The 20154-nt window shown below is 41.5% G+C and overlaps 1 protein-coding gene across 1 annotated transcript in view; it reads left to right on the forward strand.

The window, feature by feature from the left end:
- Positions 1-20154, forward strand: part of brip1 (BRCA1 interacting protein C-terminal helicase 1) — a 282553-nt gene that overhangs the window by 157712 nt on the left and 104687 nt on the right. Inside the window, exon 14 of the mRNA XM_038814679.1 lies at positions 16128-16278. Coding sequence (XP_038670607.1) covers positions 16128-16278 — 151 coding nt within the window. The remainder of the gene's footprint in view (positions 1-16127; positions 16279-20154) is intronic.

Raw genomic sequence — 20154 nt, forward strand, 5'->3', positions numbered from 1 at the left:
AAGAGAGGAGAGATACAGAAGGGTACAGTGGGACAATTTATTCACAGAGTGTGGTGAGTGTCTGGAATGAACTGCCAGAGGCAGTAGTAGAGGCGGGCACAATTTTGTCTTTTGAAAAGCATTCAGACAATTATATGTGAAAGCTGGGTATAGATTATGTGTCAAATGTGGGCAATTGGGACTAGCTTAGTGGTAAAAACTGGGCGTCATGGACAAGTTGGGCTGAAGGGCCTGGTTCCCTGTTGTAAACCTCCATGATTCTATTGACTGGATGTGGATGACCTTCTTCAGGCCAGAGGTCACATACAGCAAATATGATTAGGCTCTCCAGCGTCTGAAATTGTGATCAGAGCAGCAGCATAAAAGTTCCATGTACTCTTGCCAGAAAATAGAGACTTGGCTTAAACATGAGTTGCACCTCAGTACCTTTCTGAATTAGTTGAAGGTGTTTGTTCAGAATTCCAGCTGTGTAGCTTCATAAAGCATCCCTCTTCATGGTAAAACTCTGACTTTTAAATGCAGAAGCTGTAATGTTCTGAGATATTAAAGCAGGTAAGTAGTTGCAATGCAAGACCTGCATTTGTATGGCAATACAGATGTGATTATCTAAACAATTAGATTATGATTAAAAGTAAATTACTGGCAAATAACACAGCAGCATAGTGAGTCATGTGTTGATCTGCACTGCACCTTATTCTGAATTATTCTTTAATCCGATATGATTAATGGTCAGTAGTTCAGGTGATGCCTTGATGATTATGCAGCATTGATCTTTCATTCCTGAAAAAATGGATTGTAATGATCACAAATTAGTCAGCGTAGGGGAAGGGGGTGCCTGCCAGTGTAGAACTGAGCAGTAGCAGTGTGCAGGAGGAGAGGAGGAATAGAGCAGCGTAGGAGAGAGGTAACCTCAAATTGTTCAAATATTCTGAATGATTTAGATGAGATGGATAGGGAAAACTAGTTTTCACTGGTCAGTGAGTACCTAAAGGGTATGATTTAAGAGCATCACTATGTTAGACTAGTCACTGCACAACAATGAACATAAATTCTATTGGGAGCAGATGGGATGGTTTGTATTGAGAGAATATGACATCACCCAACACACTGATCATTCTTGCCTTTGAGTGAGAGGTTTGAGAGATTAAAAACCCTCTAAAGGGCTCCAGCACACTAACAGGCTTGCAGCGTAGTACAGGCATTGTTGTGATTGTCATCTTTTGGGTGAACCTCTAAGCTGAGCTTCTGTCGGGTGAATACTAATGATCCAGTGGCTGCATTTGAAGAGTGAGAAGTCCTCCTGATATCTTGGTCAACATTATTTCGCCGCAAATAACACTAGAATTAATAATGTATACATTATCTTGCTGTTTGCAAATGGTTTTCCATTTAGCTTGCATAACAACAATCATTACAAAGTAGTTTACTGTACACACTGCAGTTAGATATAGAAATATAAGACAATATGTGAATGCAAATCTATCTTATTGTTGCTATAGGAAATCTAATAGTATTTGGAGTGCCTTAATAATGTCCACGTGTGCCTGGAATATGTCCTTCAATGATGGGACATGATGTTGAGGCCCTCAGCCATGGTCATCAAACACTGAGCCATGCCTTGGACACCACCATTTATGGCTCGGACATCCTGCTCCAGGTTTTCCACTGCAGTCACCACCCTAGAGGTGTTTGCTTTTGTGCGATGCAATGTTGGCACCATCACCTGCGCCTGAAGCCTTTGGGACTCCTCCAATTGACCTTGCAGTTGCAGGAATGTCGCTGCCAACCTATCCAGAATCTCATAGCTCTGGCTTATCATCTCTAGAAGCTCAGAGAGAACCTTGCTCAGAGGTTCGGCATCTAGCTGAGGCCCAGCTAAGTCCTGGGATCCAGCAGACCACTAACTGCTGTCTCCCTTGGATGTTCCTGCCTCCATTTGATATACATCAGCAGCTGTGTGGTGCACCACATAGTGACCCAAAGGCCTGTCTGCTGATCTCGCCCACCGAGGTGTGTGTCATTGCGATGGTGGAAGGTATGGGCGATAGCTGTGGCACATTGTCGGTGTTCTCCTCGGAGCTCTCTTCTGAGGTGGTCTCTTTGGGCGAGGAGGGGCAGCGACTCCGGATAGCCCGGCCTCATCAGATAATGATCCTGCAAGACAATGGACATGGGATCAATGAAAGTGAAGGATAATTGTCTGGGACATCAACAACTCACTTGATACAGGTCATCTGGATGAAGGTGCAGTGGATCCTAACTTCTCTGGCACAGGCCAACCTCACTATCAGTGACTACTCTCTCCTCGGGCAACCCCATGATCGCCAGGGCCCGTTCCCTCATAGGAGTGAGGACTCTCAACTTTGGAATTCCGCCCCCCATCTTCCCCATTTCCATCTTATTGTGGGCCATCTTCTCCTGCGGGAACAAGGAGAGGATATTGTGAGCCACACACTTGATGGATCAGGGAGTCTATAGCAGATGGCATGGTGTGGGCACCATGCCTAGACATGAAAGGGTTGTGATCGAACATAGAAAAATACAGCACAGAACAGGCCCTTCGGCCCATGATGTTGTGCCGAACTTTTGTCCTAGATTAAGAACAAATGAATCTACACCCCATCATTCTACCATAATCCATGTACCTATCCAATAGCCGCTTGAAGGTCCCTAATGTTTCTGACTCAACTACTTCCACAGGCAGTGCATTCCATGCCCCCACTACTCTCTGGGTAAAGAACTTACCTCTGACATCCCCCTATATCTTCCACCATTTGCCTTAAATTTATGTCCCCTTGTAATGGTTTGTTCCACCCGGGGAAACAGTCTCTGACTGTCTACTCTATCTATTCCCCTGATCATCTTATAAACCTCTATCAAGTCGCCCCTCATCCTTCTCCGTTCTAATGAGAAAAGGCCTAGCACCCTCAACCTTTCCTCGTAAGACCTACAGTCCATTCCAGGCAACATCCTGGTAAATCTCCTTTGCAACTTTTCCAAAGCTTCCACATCCTTCCTAAAATGAGGCGACCAGAACTGCACACAGTATTCCAAATGTGGCCTTACCAAGGTTTTGTACAGCTGCATCATCACCTCACAGATCTTAAATTCAATCCCTCTGCTAATGAACGCTAGCACACCATAGGCCTTCTTCAGAGCTCTATCTACTTGATGGCAACTTTCAAAGATCTATGAACATAGACCCCAAGATCTCTCTGCTCCTTCACATTGCCAAGAATCCTACCGTTAACCCTGTATTCCGCATTCATATTTGTCCTTCCAAAATGGACAACCTCACACTTTTCAGGGTTAAAATCCATCTGCCACTTCTCAGCCCAGCTCTGCATCCTATCTATGTCTCTTTGTAGCCAACAACAGCCCTCCTCACTATTCACAACTCCACCAATCTTCGTATCGTCTGCAAATTTACTGGCCCACCCTTCAACTCCCTCATCCAAGTCATTAATGAAAATCACAAACAGCAGAGAACCCAGAACTGATCCCTGCGGTACGCCACTGGTAACTGGGCTCCAGGCTGAATATTTGCCATCCAGCACTACTCTCTGACTTCTATCGGTTAGCCAGTTCGTTATCCAATTGGCAAATTTCCCACTATCCCATGCCTCCTTACTTTCTGCATAAGCCTACCATGGGGAACCTTATCAAATGCCTTACTAAAATCCATGTACACTACATCCACTGCTTTACCTTCATCCACATGCTTGGTCACCTCCTCAAAGAATTCAATAAGACTTGTGAGGCAAGACCTACCCCTCACAAATCTGTGCTGACTATCCCTAATCATGCAGTGTTTTTCCAGATGCTCAGAAATCCTATCCCTCAATACCCTTTTCATTACTTTGCCTACCATCGAAGTAAGACTAACTGGCCTGTAATTCCCACGGTTATCCCTGTTCCCTTTTTTGAACAGGGGCACGACATTCGCCACTCTCCAATCCCCTAGTACCACCACTGTTGACAGTGAAGACGAAAAGATCATTGCCAACGGCTCTGCAATTTCATCTCTTGCTTCCCATAGACTCCTTGGATATATCCCATCAGGCCCAGGGGACTTGTCTATCCTCAAGTTGTTCAAAATGCCCAACACATCATCCTTCCTAACATGTATCTCCTCGAGCTTGCCAGTCTGTTTCACACTGTCCTCTCCAACAATATGGCCACTCTCATTCATAAACACTGAAGAAAAGTACTCGTTCAAGACCTCTCATCTCTTCAGACTCAATACACAATCTCCCGCTACTGTCCTTGATCGAACCTACCCTCGCTCTAGTCATTCTCATATTTCTCACATATGTGTAAAAGGCCTTGGGAGTTTTCCTTGAACCTACCCGCCAAAGATTTTTCATGCCCTCTCTTAGCTCTCCTAATCCCTTTCCTTTCTTCAGTTCCCTCCTGGCTATCTTGTATCCCTCCAGCGCCCTGTCTGAACCTTGTTTCCTCAGCCTTACATAAGTCTCCTTCTTCCTCTTAACAAGACATTCAACCTCTCTTGTCAACCATGGTTCCCTCACTCGACCATCTCTTCCCTGCCTGACAGGGACATACATATCAAGGACACTTAGTATCTGTTCCTTGAACAAGTTCCACATTTCACTTGTGTCCTTCCCTGACAGCCTATGTTTCCAACTTATGCACTTCAGGTCTTGGCTGACAGCATCGTATTTACCCTTCTCCCAATTGTAAACCTTGCCCTGTTTCACGCACCTATCCCTCTCCATTACTAAAGTGAAAGTCACAGAATTGTGGTCACTATCGCCAAAATGCTCCCCCACTAACAAATCTATCACTTGCCCTGGTTCATTACCACGTACCAAATCCAATATGGCCTCCCCTCTGGTCGGACAATCTACATACTGTGTTAGAAAAGCTTCCTGGACACACTGCACAAACACCACCCCATCCAAACTATTTGATCTGAAGAGTTTCCACTCAATGTTTGGGAAGTTGAAGTTGCCCATGACTACTACCCTGTGACTTCTGCACCTTTCCAAAATCTGTGTCCCAATCTGTTCCTCCACATTTCTGCTGCTATTGGAGGGCGGAAAATTAATCTTCAGCAGGTGGTGGTGGTGGGGGGGGGGGGGGGGGGGGAGTAGCTTAGGTTAGAGTACGGGGGTAATAAGGGTGGGACCTGTACGAAAGGTAAACAGTTTTTGCACTATGTTTATGGTTTCATGTATATTGTCTATTTTGTTGTTGTTTCTGTACCAAAAATACCTCAATAAAATGTTTATTATAAATACACAGTGTAAAGACGTAGACACAGGCATTGGGTGAAGCATATGGAATGTAGTACTACTCAGTAGAGAAGATGTGTGAAGAGATTAGTTCAGTCCATAAGAGGGTCATTCAGGAGTCTGGTAACAGCGGGAAAGAAGCTGTTTTTGAACCTGTTAGTGAATGTTCTCAGACTTTTGTATCTCCTGCCCGATGGAAGAAGTTGGAAGAGCGAATAACCTGGGTGGAGGGGTCTTTGATTATGCTGATTGCTTTCCCAAGACAACGGGAGGTGTAGACAGAATCAATGGATGGGAGGCGGTTTCGCTTGATAGACTGGGCTGTGTTCACGACTCTCTGTAGTTTCTCACTGTCTTGGGCCGAACAGTTGCCATACCATGCTGTAATGCAGCCAGATAGGATACTTTCTATGGTGCATCTGTAAAAATTGTTAAGAGTCGATGTGGACATGCCGAATTTGGGTGGACCAGGACAGATTTTTGATGATGTATACACCTAGGAATTTGAAGCTGTCAACCATCTCCACCTCAGCACCAATGATGCAGAGAGGGGTGTGTATGATACCTCACTTCCTGAAGTCAATGACCAGCTCCTTAGTTTTGCTCACTTTTGAGGGAGAGATTGTTGTCGTTGCACCATGCCACTAGGTTCTCTATCTGCACATTTTTGGTCTGTGGGAGAAAGTGGAGATCCTGGAGGAAACCCACGCAAGCACAGGAAAAACGTGCAAACTCCACACAGTCAATATCGAAATCCAACCTGGGTCCCTGGTGCTGAAGCAGCAGTGCCAGCCACCGTGTCGCCTTCAAAAAAAAAATCAAAAAACAACACGTACCGCTGTGGTCATTTTGCTTATCCTCCCTGCATTCCCTGCTCTCGTCCACACATGCTGCAAGAACCTCAAACCTGTTGGGCAATTGCAAGTGTTGTGTCTCCTTTAATGCTACCTTCTGCGTCCCCATAGTTGCCTCACTCATAATCACACTCTCTTGTCTCTAATCATGGACCAGATGTGAAGTATCTAGCCGAAAGGATGTGGCATCCCCTTGGATCAAAGTGCGGAGTACTGCCAGACAGAGTACTTAACTTGAGAAATTATTGAGTGAGGGAATTCAGTGCAGGGAGCGATGAGGTGCTGTGATGATCTTTTACAAAACAAGGAGTGGTCCCAGAGAGGGAGTGAGAGACAGCAAAATCTAAAGCCCAGAGTCATTAATTAGGTACGCAGATAGGAGATTGGTTGATGATTTTTACAGTTTCTATTTTTTCTCCAAATTGCAGCAGTATAAAATAGTACAAGGAGATACAGGTACTCCATTAACTTATCAGCTTAATTAGTTAAACTAGGGGCGGCACGGTAGTTTGCGCGGTGCTGTCTCACAGCGCCAGGGACCCGGGTTTGATTCTGGCCTTTGGTGACTGGAGTTTGGACATCATCTCCGTGTCTGAGGAGTTCACTCCAGGCGCTCCGTGTCTGAGGAGTTCCCTCCAGGCGCTCCGATGTTCTCCTACAATCCAAAGGTGGATTAGCAGTGTTAAATTGGCCATGATAATTGCTCCTTAGTGTGCAAAGATGTGCAGGTTGGTGGATTGGCCATGATCAATGCGCGGGATTACCGGGATAGGGTGGGGGAGTGGGCCCAGGTAGAGGGCTCTTTTGGAGGGTCAGTGTAGACTCGATGGACCAAATGGCCTTCCTCTGCACTAGCAATTCCATGGATTCTATACTTGATATAACTACAAGTAATAATTGAGTGATATTTGTAAACTTGAAACTAATTCAATAAAATAAAAGAGATGGCACGACATGTGATGTGTTGCAGCTGGTGGACACACAGTGTGAACCACCAATTTTCAACTTGAGGAACTTTGGTCCAGAGTTGATGATCTGGTGTCTGAATTTTGGACATTGCTTTGCATCAGGGAAGCGGAAAGTTACTTGTAGATAGTGGACAGACTTTGAGGAACCAGGAGGTAAATTAGAATGCAGAATCTCTAACCTCTGACTTTCTTGTAGCTATATGGCTGGTCTAGTTCAGTTTCTGATAACACCCAGGATATTGGTGGGGGATTGAGTGATTGTAATGCCATTGAATGTCATGGGGAGATGTCAGATTCTCTATTGTTGGAGATGGCCACTTGTGTGGCACAAATGTTATTTGCCACCTTATAAGCTCAAACCAGAATGTTGTTCAGGTCTACTGCATGCAAACACAGACTGCTTCAGTATCTGAGAAGTTGCAAACGTTACTGAATACTGCAATCACTTCTGGCCATTACAATAGAGGAAAAGATATTGATAAAGCAACTGAAGGTGGTTGGCCCTAGAACACTACCCTGAGAAATTCTTGCAACAACGTCTTGGGACTGAGGTGATTGGCCTCCAACAGCCACAACTGTCTTACTTTGTGCTAGGTATGACTCCCAACGAAAGGGGAGTTTCCCCCGATTCCCACTGACGTCAGTTTTGCTAGGAATCCCTAATGCCACGCTTGGACAAAATGCTGCCTTAATACCAAAGGCAGTCGTTTTCGCGTCACCTTTGGTATTCAGCTCATTTGTCCATGTTTGGACTGTGGCTGTTGTTATGACCCCAGCTGATGTTATTACTGAACAAGTCAGAAATCAGAATGGAACCTGGCTTGATAGATCATAATTTTTTCTTTAAGTATTTGAAAACCATGGAAGGTATTTACAAGAGTCTGCTGTTGACTTTTTTTAACAAAAAGATAAAGCATTTGTTATACAAGCAACATTAGCTATATTACACTGGACAACAAAAAGATCAGAAAGATTTCAACACAAACATTAAGAAAAATGATTCAAACTCACGCTACTCCTTTTATCCTTATAAACCCAACACTTCAGTGAAAAGACACCGCTCTTTCCACACCAAGAGTAGTGTTGATTCAGTTGCAAAGTGGTTTGTTTTCCAAAAGACTTCTCAACTTTCATTAGAAGTCTTTCTACAATTGGTATCTCCCTTGAGATCCAGAAAACACACTCTAAATTCGATGTTATTTCAATGTTAGAACAATACATATGAGTTCCTTAAACTCATTTCTTCAGCAGTCTGGCATCATTTTCCCTGGAGAGAGCCTTAGATCTTTCTGCCTTCACTCTATGGTATTTCCATCCCAAATGAAACTAAAACTGCTTTTCTTTTCACTCCCTGTTTTTGTGTGGGTCATTTATCTGATCCCCTGTTGCAAGGGAACAACACAGTTTTTCTAGACCCATAGAAAAGTGGAAGCGTAGAAAGAGGCCATTCAGCCCATCTTGTCTGCGCTGACCAAAGAGAGGAAGAAACAAACCAGGATTTCATTTTAATCTCACTTTCCAGCACCTGGCCTTGCAGGTTACAGCACATCAGGTGCCGATCCAGGTACCTTTTAAATGAATTTAATTTAAATGCTACAAAATAAAGAAAGTGCAAACAAATGCTGATGAGCATTTTTAAAGGGTTACAAATGCTTTACTTATTATACAGGATTTAATTAATTGGCATCGTGCATGCTTTCAATATCACTGGACGCCAGGAGTAGATTATATTGATCACTGTGTACTTTCAATTTTTGGAAAATTATCCAGAATAGTAATAAATTTATTTTCAATCAAGGAACGCATGCACTAATGTAGAAGTAAAAGAGGTTAATGATTAATTTAAATAAATGAAAGTTATTTTCTCTGTGTTCCATTGGGATTTAGCAGTGGGAGTCATTTCTGGTCTCATTAAGATCTGGAAGGTTTTATGCTGATTAAAAACTTAAACTTGACCCTTTGTGACCCATTTCCAGCTTAGTGGAGGTATTCCTTGATTTTGTTGCTATGCTTATTCATGGGCAAAACCCAGAAGCAAGAACTGAAAGGTTGGTGTGTAGGAAAGGGCTTTTAGATCAATGTTTGTCCCAAAGGATTATATTAACTGATCCAATGAACACTGGAGCAGTGATATTATAGTTGATTTAAAGTTGAATGAGTCCCACAGCCTCCCAACAACCAGAATAGAATAAAAATAAAATTGCTAACTTTTGTTTTCACAGTTAAATTGGCTTTAAGATTTGGCTTTAGCTCTCATTTGAAGTTGCAAACCATGATAAGAATTCTAGAAAACCAATCAACAAAATTGTGCAAGGGCTGAATTCACAACTTAAGAAAATGGCAAATTTTAAGCTAATGTATCAAGTGCATCAGTACATAGAAATACTTTGAAGTTGCAACATGTAAACAGGCCATCCGAGTTTGCCCTCCACTCAGTCTAAAATATTTCCTATTTGTTCTCGTACCCCTTCCAATCACTTTCCTTCGTCCAGTTATCTGATTTAATATTGAATCATAGTATCATATATTAGGGACCAAGGTTTAGAGAACCCGAAAGTGTATCAAGGGGTTCACCTGATCCATAACTTTTAATAGATTTTGGTTATGGGGAGCACCAGGGCCTACTTTACAGGTGTGATGCAACAGAGATCTAAAGTACTTTCAAAACAAAACCATGTTCATTTATGAATCCAGTTAACACTTTATAAACCCACAGTAAACATCTAACAACTATCAACACCAATAATCCCCACAAATACAATATTCTATAAGTAACCCTTCATAACTTTCCTAACAACATCCATAAGTTCTAAAGACCCTTTTTACAGAAAGACAGCAGGTTTAAATTCTCTACAGAAACCGGTATTACTTTGAAATCTTCAAATGAGCTGAAGACAGTCTGTAGCTTGTAGAGAGAGATCCTTATACAGCTGCTTGCTTTGCCTGCAGCTATCCAGCTCTGAAAATGAAACTAAAACACACTGTAGCTGCCTGCTCAAAAACTAAAGTAAAGCAGACCGACAACCCAGCTCCCCCCACACTCTGACATCACTGCAGCTATTTGATAAACACCCATTTCTTAAAGATACTCTCGCGTGACACATAGAATTTACAGTGCAGAAGGAGGCCATTCGGCCCATCAAGTCTGCACCAGCTCTTGGAAAGAGCACTCTACTTAAGCCCACACCTCCACCCTAACCCAGTAATCCCAGCTAACCTTTTTTGGAAACTAATTGCCATTAATTTCTATATCTTTTATATCCTTCCAATACGTAGTGGCACAAAATCGTTATTTTCCATTCTTGATCAGTTTACAGCTCGATTTCTGTTAATTCTATTATGTCTAAATCTCCCTTAAAGTAATGCTTCCAATTAGAACCATAGAATTCCTACAGTGCAGAAGGAAGCCATTTAGCCCAATGAGACTGCAGCAACCCTCCGAAAGAGAACCCTACCTGGACCCACTGCCCCGCCCTATCCCCGTAACCCCATCAAACTTGCATATCTTTGAACAGTAAGGGGCAATTTAGCATGACCAATCCACCTAATTTGCACATCTTTGGACTGTGGGAGAAACCGGAGGAAACCCACGCAGACACGGGGAGAAAGTGTAAACTCCACACAAACGGTAAGCCAAGTTCCCCCAGTTTATTATTTGTTTACATTCTATATTGCATGCAAATATATGAATTAGGAGCAGGAGTAGGCCACCACATACATACATGAGCATACATACAGTTTAACCGTCAACACAACTTTTTATATGATTTTCTTTTGTCTGTGCTGCCAAATAGCTTTAACGTAAGTGTGAAAATTGGTGTATTCCCTAGCATCGATGTCCTTCAGCTCTAATAGACATAAATAATATTTACATTATAATTTTATTCAGCTACTAACATCTTGGACATCGAAATAACATACTGGACCGTGCAATATAAAGTAGGCTGTTTATACATTAAAGCAAATGCTTTCATATCTTTAAACTTTAAAATGTTACATATAATAACATTGAGTGTAGGTAAATGGGCACTGAAGATTTAGATATGTTGAATTCAAGTAACCTATGCTTTGTTATTTTTAAGTTCCTTCCTTCAATATTCAAGCATTGAGTTAAAATTTCAGGTTTAAGTTGCGCATGTTGCAGTGAAATAAAACAGCTCATTTTCAGGTTGAATGAAAACGACACATTGGTCAGATCTTGTGCTTTTCACTGGAGATACTATGAAACATTGACATTTTTTCCAACTTGGACATTTTCTGCATTGTAACTAAGAAAAAAACTACCCTGTTAGTAAACCAGATTCACCAGCATTATCATGAGGCACAAAGAATATTTTAGATCCATTTAGAGATGTAGTTTGTTGCCTACTTGTCAGCTTCGCCCAATTGGATGCATTCTTCCCTATTGAGAAGTTGTGGGGCAGAGGCTGCTTCAAGACTGAACACTTAGGCGGACACTTCAATGTAATTCAGGGGAATGTTGCTTTACCCAAAGTGCTGCCTATTAAATGGAGATTCTGCTTACCTGTTCAGGTGGATGTAAATGATCCCATTGCACCTTTTTGAAGGACAAATAGTTAATTTCTATTCCCAAGATTTGTTCCTAAGTCAACTCCACCAAAAACAAATTAACTGGTCATTGAACATATTTGCTGTTTGTGAAATTTTGCTGGGTGTTGGTTGGTTGGCATGGTTATTCATAAAACAGATTTCACACCAAACAAATTCATTGGATGTGAGCTATTTAGTTGTCCTGTTGCATAATATTAAGTTTCTTTCTCAAGAATGTGGGACCATTTGCTTCTAACTTTTTTTAAATGGTTTTATTCACTCAAGTTCAAGCATCCACTCGTGATTAGAATCCTGATTGCATCAGTTTTTGAAGAAGTTTGTGTGAGCATGTAAAATGTCCATTTTTTTTTCAAGCTGGAAAAAAGAAAAACATGTTTATGATTTTAATAAAATCTTAGTAAATTCCCAAGTTACCTTTGACTTGCCTGAAAACTGTTGCTTGAAATGTTATCAATAGAAAATAGTCCTCTGGGGAAACTTGGGGCCACTAAGAATCAAATATGGTGGGGAGTAGAGGTAATCTTATATGTGAATCATTGTGCTGGATGTTACTGTGGTTTACTTTAGAGGAGCCCATTCACCTTCCACTATCCTGTCTGTTTAAAACTCAACAGCACCAGTCCTGTCTTACCAACACTGACTGATCTTCCTCAGGTATTCCATTTCCCCATTCGATTCCTCATCTGCCACTCTCCGCAGTGTACGAGTGTGTTTAATAGATGATCTAACTTTGCATTTTTTTAAAACATAGACGTCACTGCTGAAATAAAACAATTTGTTTTAGTTCCAATGATTAAAGTTATTTCCCAGTTTTCTGTTCTTGATTTTGTGGGTGTACTGTGGTGACAGTGCACGAAGCAGTCAGGACACATTAAAATCAAGTTTCCCACTCTCTGGGGAGGTACGATGACTTATTGGATATTCTTCTAGAGTGAAGTTTTGATTTTAATGTGTGCTGACTGTTCCATATCACCAAACACCAATATAATAGGGGAGGGGATGACTGCCACTAAATTATTTTAATTAATAAAAATAAAAGATTGCATTTCTATAATTCTTTTCACAAAGTGTCTCAAAGCACTTTACAGCCAATTAAGTATTTTTGTTGTGTAGTCACTGTTGCAGTGGGGAAATTCGACTGTTGTACTGCGGCCCTGACTCTTGACGACAGCTGAGCTGCCTGGATCTTGCAGGATCCAAGTCAGAATATCAGGCAAGGAAGAAATTTCATGTAAGTAATTTGGCATGGAGTGGCAATCTGACGATGATTGCCTCTCTGAGGACATTACGGCCCATTAATTTGTTTTTGTGATGTTGATTGATGATGATTGCCTCTCTGAGGACATTACAGCCCATTAATTTGTTTTTGTGATGTTGATTGAGGAAGAAATATTGGATAAAATACTGGGTCTAACTCCCCTGCTCTTCTTGAATACTGCCATGAGATCTTTTTTGCCTCATCCAAAAGACAGCACCTCCGATAGTGCAGTACTGCACTGGAATGTCAGGCTTGATTTTTGAGCTCACGGCCTGGAGTGGGTCTTGAACCAGAACTTTGTGGTAGGTGAGACTGCTGACAATTGAGCCACGTCTGACATAAATTAAATCTTCAGAACAAAAAACATCCTTCTAACCAAGTGGCTTGTAAATGAAGACAGTAAATCAAATTTAGATTTTGGAATAAATCTCTGTTAGGTGAGGTGAAATGGCATACTGAGAGTTGAATGGGCAATTATGGTGGCAGCCTCAGATATCAACATAAAGTTTAGATCAAGGGCCGGTTTCCTTGTAGTTTATTGACATTACCAATGTAGATGTTAGAAGTAGGCCTGTGGTACTGTTGTAGTTTTGTCATACCTGTAGATTATAGAAGCAGTAGGGTGGAAAGTAGTGGGAGGTTCTCTTATGTATGAGTTGCCTGAAATTGGACTTCCAATGACCCTCCAATGGCATGCCCCGACCCTCCAACTGTGCTCTCCAGACCCTCGGACTGCATTTCCCCGGGCCTCGGACTGCGCGGCCCCGGTGAGTCACATGTGATGAAGGAGCTGTGCTCCGAAAGCTAGTGATTCCAAACAAACCTGTTGGACTTTAATCTGGTGTAAGACTTCTCACTGTGCCCACCCCAGTCCAACGCTGGCATCTCCACATCATCACATCCATAATGGAAGCTGCCTGGGTAAACTTATCTCCATAATTGTAATCAATAATTGGTAAAGATTTTGCACTTTCACCACTGACAAGAGAGGGTAATTACACCATGATGGTATGACATCCTGAGCCAGTGCGCAGTCAATTCCAGCCCCATTTGACCCAGAGTTGCAATACGCTTGAAATGACGTTTTATTTTAAAAGACCCTAGGTCTTTGGCTGCCCAATAACTACAATTACCAGGTTTGTAAAATTAAACTCAATTTTCTTTTTATTATTAACAGTAACTATAATTAAATGGGTAACAATTACAACTGGTGAACTACTATATAATCTCTAACCTCTCCCCCCCCCCCCCCCCCCCCCCACACACACACGCACACACGCACGCACACAGACAAGCAAGCACAAGAGGATAAGGGGGGGGGCTGTAAAACAATGATGAAAGTAAAAGGATAAGAGTCTTTGTTTCAGGTGGACGTCTGTCAGTTAGTTTCTTCTTCTGACTAGGCTTTCAGATGTATGTTGTCTTTTTTTTCAGCTTGTAATGGTTTTCAATGCAGACTCACAGAACTAGCAGACAGCCAGCATTCAAGAGAGAGAGAGACAGCTTCTTCTGTCAGGGTCTAGACGCTTCTGCCTCCAGACAGTAGGCAGCAGAGCTGAGTGAGAGAGATCTGCTTTCACCTCGAGGGTCAGTAGCTTCTCCCGGGTTCTCTCCAAACAAATTCATCTGACCGGAACCAATCGCTGTTGGTTGCCGGGCAGAATACTGTCCTTGGCCAATCCATTGACCACCAGCCAACCAATCAAAACAAACCCCTCCAATGTCTTGGGTGCCTTCTGCCCAAAATAGAAAACCTTATAACACAGTGTAGTATTTTGACACTTGGAATTCCTTACTTCGTCTGCTCGACTTTAAGATATGTCCCCCTTAATGATACATAGACCAAAGGTGATAAAGATAAAATAAAATAAATAGGAACAAAGGAAATCAGCAGGAAGGGTCCTTACAATGACAATCTCACAACGACAGTTTCTAATTTAAACATTTATGAATTAAATAAACTGAATGTACAACATTAAAAACTAAATAATGTCTACATGCTCTGGTCCTTGTTGTTTAATCCCATTTCATCTGAAGGTTACACTGGTCTTATTCCCCAAGTACAAAATCATGCTATGTCAACTATTATATAGAATTAGGTCATTAATGATTTGGAAATTAATTTCACATACATTTAAAATTTTGAAAGTAATTTTTGACCTGACTCATTAAAAAGCTCTGGACGGGCAGCGCGGTGGCAGAGTAGGTTAGCACTGCGGCCTCACGGCGCTGAGGTCCCAGGTTCGATCCCGGCTCTGGCTCACTGTCCGTGCGGAGTTTGCACATTCTCCCCGTGTTTGCGTGGGTTTCGCCCCCACAACCCAAAAACGTGCAAGCTAGGTGGATTGGCCACTCTAAATTGTCCCTTAATTGGAAAAATGATTGGGTACACTAAATTTATTTTTAAAAAGCTCTGGACAAATAGCAGTTGGTGGAGTTTAAATTCACTTATTCAATCTGAAACTATAAAAAGCTAGTCCTCAAAATGGTGACCATGGCAACTATCGTCAATTGTTGTAAAAACCCATCTGGTCCAATAATATCCTTTCAGGAAAGAAATCTGCCATCCTTATGCAATCTTGCCTATATAGCTCCAGGCTCTCAGCAGTGTGGTTGACTCTTAACTACTTTCAGAAATAGCATACCAAGCCACTCAGTTCAAGGACAATTCGAGATGGGGAACAAATATTGGTCTTGTTAGCGATGCACCCATCCCATGAAAGAATAAGGAATAAAATGGCTTGGTAAAATAACTGATTCTCTGTCTTCTGCCTGTGAAGAAGCTGATTAGGTTGACTCACTCTCTAAAGGCTGCAGTCCTTTTTCTGGGAATATGCCTTGCGTTTTCTATCATTATCCAAATCACCAGTTTCAGGTGGTGTGAAGGACAAAGCAGGAGAATATGCACCTGCTATTCGAACAAATGTGTTCCTACTGAGGAATTAGCACTCACCATGTGGAGTTTATATCATGATTTTTCACTCCCGCCTAAAATCTACAGAAATATAAAACCCATGTGTGGCAGACCCTTTTGATTTACCTCCTCCACCCTTCAATTCTTTCAATTTTGTTGATTTGTTGCAGTACGAGCCTTGGTGCTTCATTTGAATCTTTTAGCAGTAAAAACATGCTGCTGGTTCCCACGACTGGTTTATTGCTATTATACGTTTTAACGTTATCTTTGAGACAGCATTTCTGACCTTGCCCCTATTTGCAGATGCTGGACAAGCTACGAAATCGCTGGATGCTCACAGGATTGTGGGAAAAACTGGAGGAGATCAAAGCCGTTGTCGTTGAGGCAAAAGGAGGCGACAAAAGTGACTTTGATGAATTGCTGCAGTCCTACTATAATGTTATAAAGGACAGAGGTACATCTGAGTGAAAATATGAGTCATTTCGAGTCTTCAAAAATGTTTGCCTCTTTACAATTTGGACTGTGTGGATTAAAGCTCAAATTAAATCCCAAATTCATAAACAGAAGTCAGACATTGTAAGGCCATGTCAAGATGAAGTTTGAACACACTCTCAGAAATGTAGAAGTGATTTTTTTTTGGGGGGGGCTGTGTTCATTTACCTGCTAATATATAAATTATGTTAAAATTGATGTTTTACCACTAATGTTAATATGGGTGGGAAAAGTCTTGTATATATTATTTTGCCAATAGAATTTCATCAAGAAATGTTATTCATTGAATCAAATTGGGTGTCAGAAGTTCTACACCGAACGATTAGTTAATTATCAAGTAGAACCACAGCTACTTCTGGTGCTTTGATCACTGTAGAGACTGATGACTTAAAAAAAAAAGATTTGAATTCCCAGTGACCGATTTAAAGAAATCTCATGTCACGATTTTGAGTTTTAAGACAACATACAAATTAAAATTAAAATTGACAATGTTACTGAGTAAGGAACTAATACGTTAAACTGCAGGAAAGATAACTAATACTTTAAACCAGCGTTTTTCAAAGTGTGGGTCTTGACCGGCGGGTGGGTCGTGGACGGGTGTCAGAAAGGTTGCGGAGCTAAGGGTCACGGTGTTTTTGCCACGGACTGAAATAGCTTTGCAACGGATGGATTTTGCTTCCTGTTCTTAGTATCGGGATATCTTACCCTCAGCGCTTCATTTCTAATAGTGCAAGTATTACTTATGCCAGCATTTGCCTGGCAGATAACAAAGCGATTCCTGCTTTCATACCATTTTGAAACAAAAGGCACTTTTTTCCTGAAGCTCTATATAAGTTTCCCCGAGTCAATGCTAGCTTATTACGATGCAAAGCCGTTCCAACAATGGATAATAAAATAAACACAAACTATATTGCATCCCCACAGCTAATCTGGCGCTTATAATCATTCCCATCTAAAGCACATTATAATTTTTAAGCTATCAGCAATGTTAAGTGGTGGTTATATTTAAGGGACGTGGGCCAGAAATCTGTTCATGTCACTGAATTTTTGATAACTAACTGCCGATTTAAATTATTATTCCTCCACGAGGAACATGGGAAAGATGTGCTATCGTGTTACGGGCTGTTTAAAAACCTGCCAGAATTAAGAATGAAAGCACTACATGAAGTTAATAATAATAATCTTTATTAGTGTCACTGCAATGAAGTTACAGTGAAAATCCCCTAGTCACCACATTCCAGCCCTGTTCGAGTACACAGAGGGAGAATTCAAAATGTCCAAATTACCTAACAGCATGTCTTTCGGGACTTGTGGGAGGAAACCGGAGCACCCGGAGGAAACCCAGGCAGACACAGGGAGAACGTGCAGACTTCGCACAGACAGTGACCCAAGCCGGGAATCGAACATGGGATCCTAGTGCTGTGAAGCAACATTGCTAACCGCTGTGCTACCATGCTGCCCTACAAAGCAACTCATACATCCGGGATCACAGAAAAATAATTTCTTAGAAACATGTGCAGTGCCGGATGAGTGATGAACAATCACATTTTATCGCTGCCCAGCTGTCATGGAAACTACTGTAACAGGTTCCAAATGCTTTTTCTGGCTGTACCTCTCTCTCTGGCAAAGCCCCAAACCATATTGCAGATCAATTTTTAAAAAAATCTTTTTATTGTCCCCATTTTCAAAATTTTCATAAAATAAGCAACAAAAGAAAACGGACAAAAACAAATATGGTACCCATCCCCCAAACTGCACCCCATCATGTTTCATATCATTATGTTTACAATCGAAAATCGCAATTAAAAGCGAGTGGAATAAACACAAGACAAAAAAAAATGTTGATATAGGCTTGGGTTGGGATTTGGGCCTAGAACTTCAAATGGAATCTTACCACAATGCACATGTTCAGATTGTGTGCCAAATGCCTATCATAGTGTATAATATATGCAGATTTATTTTGATTAATATTAAAAAACATCTGACCTGCAGTCAAATGCCACCTTAAAACGTTTAGGCTATGCTTAGAAATTAAAAATTAAAAAAACAGAAAGAAATGACACATGCATGCAGATCATTCCGTGAGCTTACATATCCATCCATAAAACAATAATGGTTCTTTGGCATCGAAGCCAGAATATCTGTATTTTTGAAGTGATGCAAAATAAGGTGCAGATGGTGGGCACAACTGAGCACAATGTTGGGAAATTATTCAAATAGAGAGGCCTGAGGCTGGGACAAGTGGATGGAGGTTCAAGGTGAGTTGGCATTTGTTGGCACAGTGGCAGCAACCGATACTGGAAGAGGTTGGTGGCAAGAAGCCATTCAATGGAAGGGTGCAGGCAGGATATTAAATGAAACTGGGTAAGCAAATTACAAGACATGAAACTTGATTGGAGTGAGATCGTGAGGACCAAACAGGCTCACATGTTAGGATCCTGGACAAGAACCCAACTATATTCAATTTGCAATACTCTGAGGAAATGTTACTGCACCACAGGAGTGATAACACGGACCCATGGGTATCTTTTACGTTAACACAAACTTTAATTTAAACTCAGAATTAACTACATTAACAACAAAGAAATAGCTTTTCAGTTAACAGTTACAACAGTTCTTAAGTAAACATTATCTTACTTCCTGAACCTACGACTATATTCAAATTAAGCAAACCAATATATTTCAAAGACCACTCGTAAATAAAGTCAACAGCCAGGTTTCTACTTGCTTTTCTCTATGCAGATTCTTTGGCGAGAGAACCTTTCAGGACCAAAACTGAAACACATCTGTTCAGATGGGAGTACTGGGATCAACTGACTTTTCAGACAGACCTGTAACTACATCACCTGTATCCAAAGCACAAGGCATTCTTTTGTCTCTTCTTACAAGGTGTCTCTTGACTTGTTTAGCCAGGACCAAACACAGTACCCGTAGTAAATTATTTACACCCCACGGGTTCTTCAAACATAACCATACTTGATATCTGTAAGCAAGTAAATAGTTCTTAAGATCTATTAGCAAATCACTTCACCAGATAATCGATGATTACCTCATTTTTACAACCCGTTCTAACAGCTCGAAAAGTCATCCTGTCAGTATGAATCTTAACCCAGGTTTTAATGATATTATTGAAAAAATATAAAATAGGACGATTTCCTATATTCGTCACACTGCACACTCTCTACAGAATTACAGTCTTTACAGGAAACAGCCTCAAGGTACTCCAAGCTTCCAGCAGGCTCACTTCTCCCTGTTTTGGTAAGTTGTAACAACCAGTGATCTCTGAAAATCCTTTATCTTAGCGGAGAAATCCCGAACCTACCTGCAGCCGTGGCTCACTCAGTCCATGATTCTTTCTTCCGCCACCATCCATAAATTTCCACCAGCTCCATCTCTTCGACCAGAAAACGTCTTCCTACCCGCAATCTGGTAGCTAATGGAGAAAAACTACCCCTTTCCCTGCTGCTGACTGCAGCAGCCGCTGTTCCTGTTTCTCTTTCTCTCTCTGGGGCTCGCATCTTTCTTTCTCGGTGTCTTGAGTTTTATTTTATTCAGACTTCCTGCGAGTCTATAAGTCTGCACAAAGCAATAACAGCTGCCTCCCTCTTTGTGTTCAGGTGTGAACATGATACTTCGGTTTTAGTAAGTCTTGACCTGAGCCCACTGTCCCCCTTGATAACCATAACCTGGCCTGTTACCTGGCAGAGACCAATACAGGTCATCCTGTTTTACCTTAAAAATAAAAGGGCAGTTTGAAAGTACACCCATCTTATAATATCTCGTATTCATCATTTTATGATACTTTCCAAAACCTTCTCTTCTACCTATTTAATCTCAA

The sequence above is a fragment of the Scyliorhinus canicula genome, chromosome 12, assembly GCF_902713615.1.
Source record: "Scyliorhinus canicula chromosome 12, sScyCan1.1, whole genome shotgun sequence".
Lineage (NCBI taxonomy): Eukaryota > Metazoa > Chordata > Chondrichthyes > Carcharhiniformes > Scyliorhinidae > Scyliorhinus > Scyliorhinus canicula.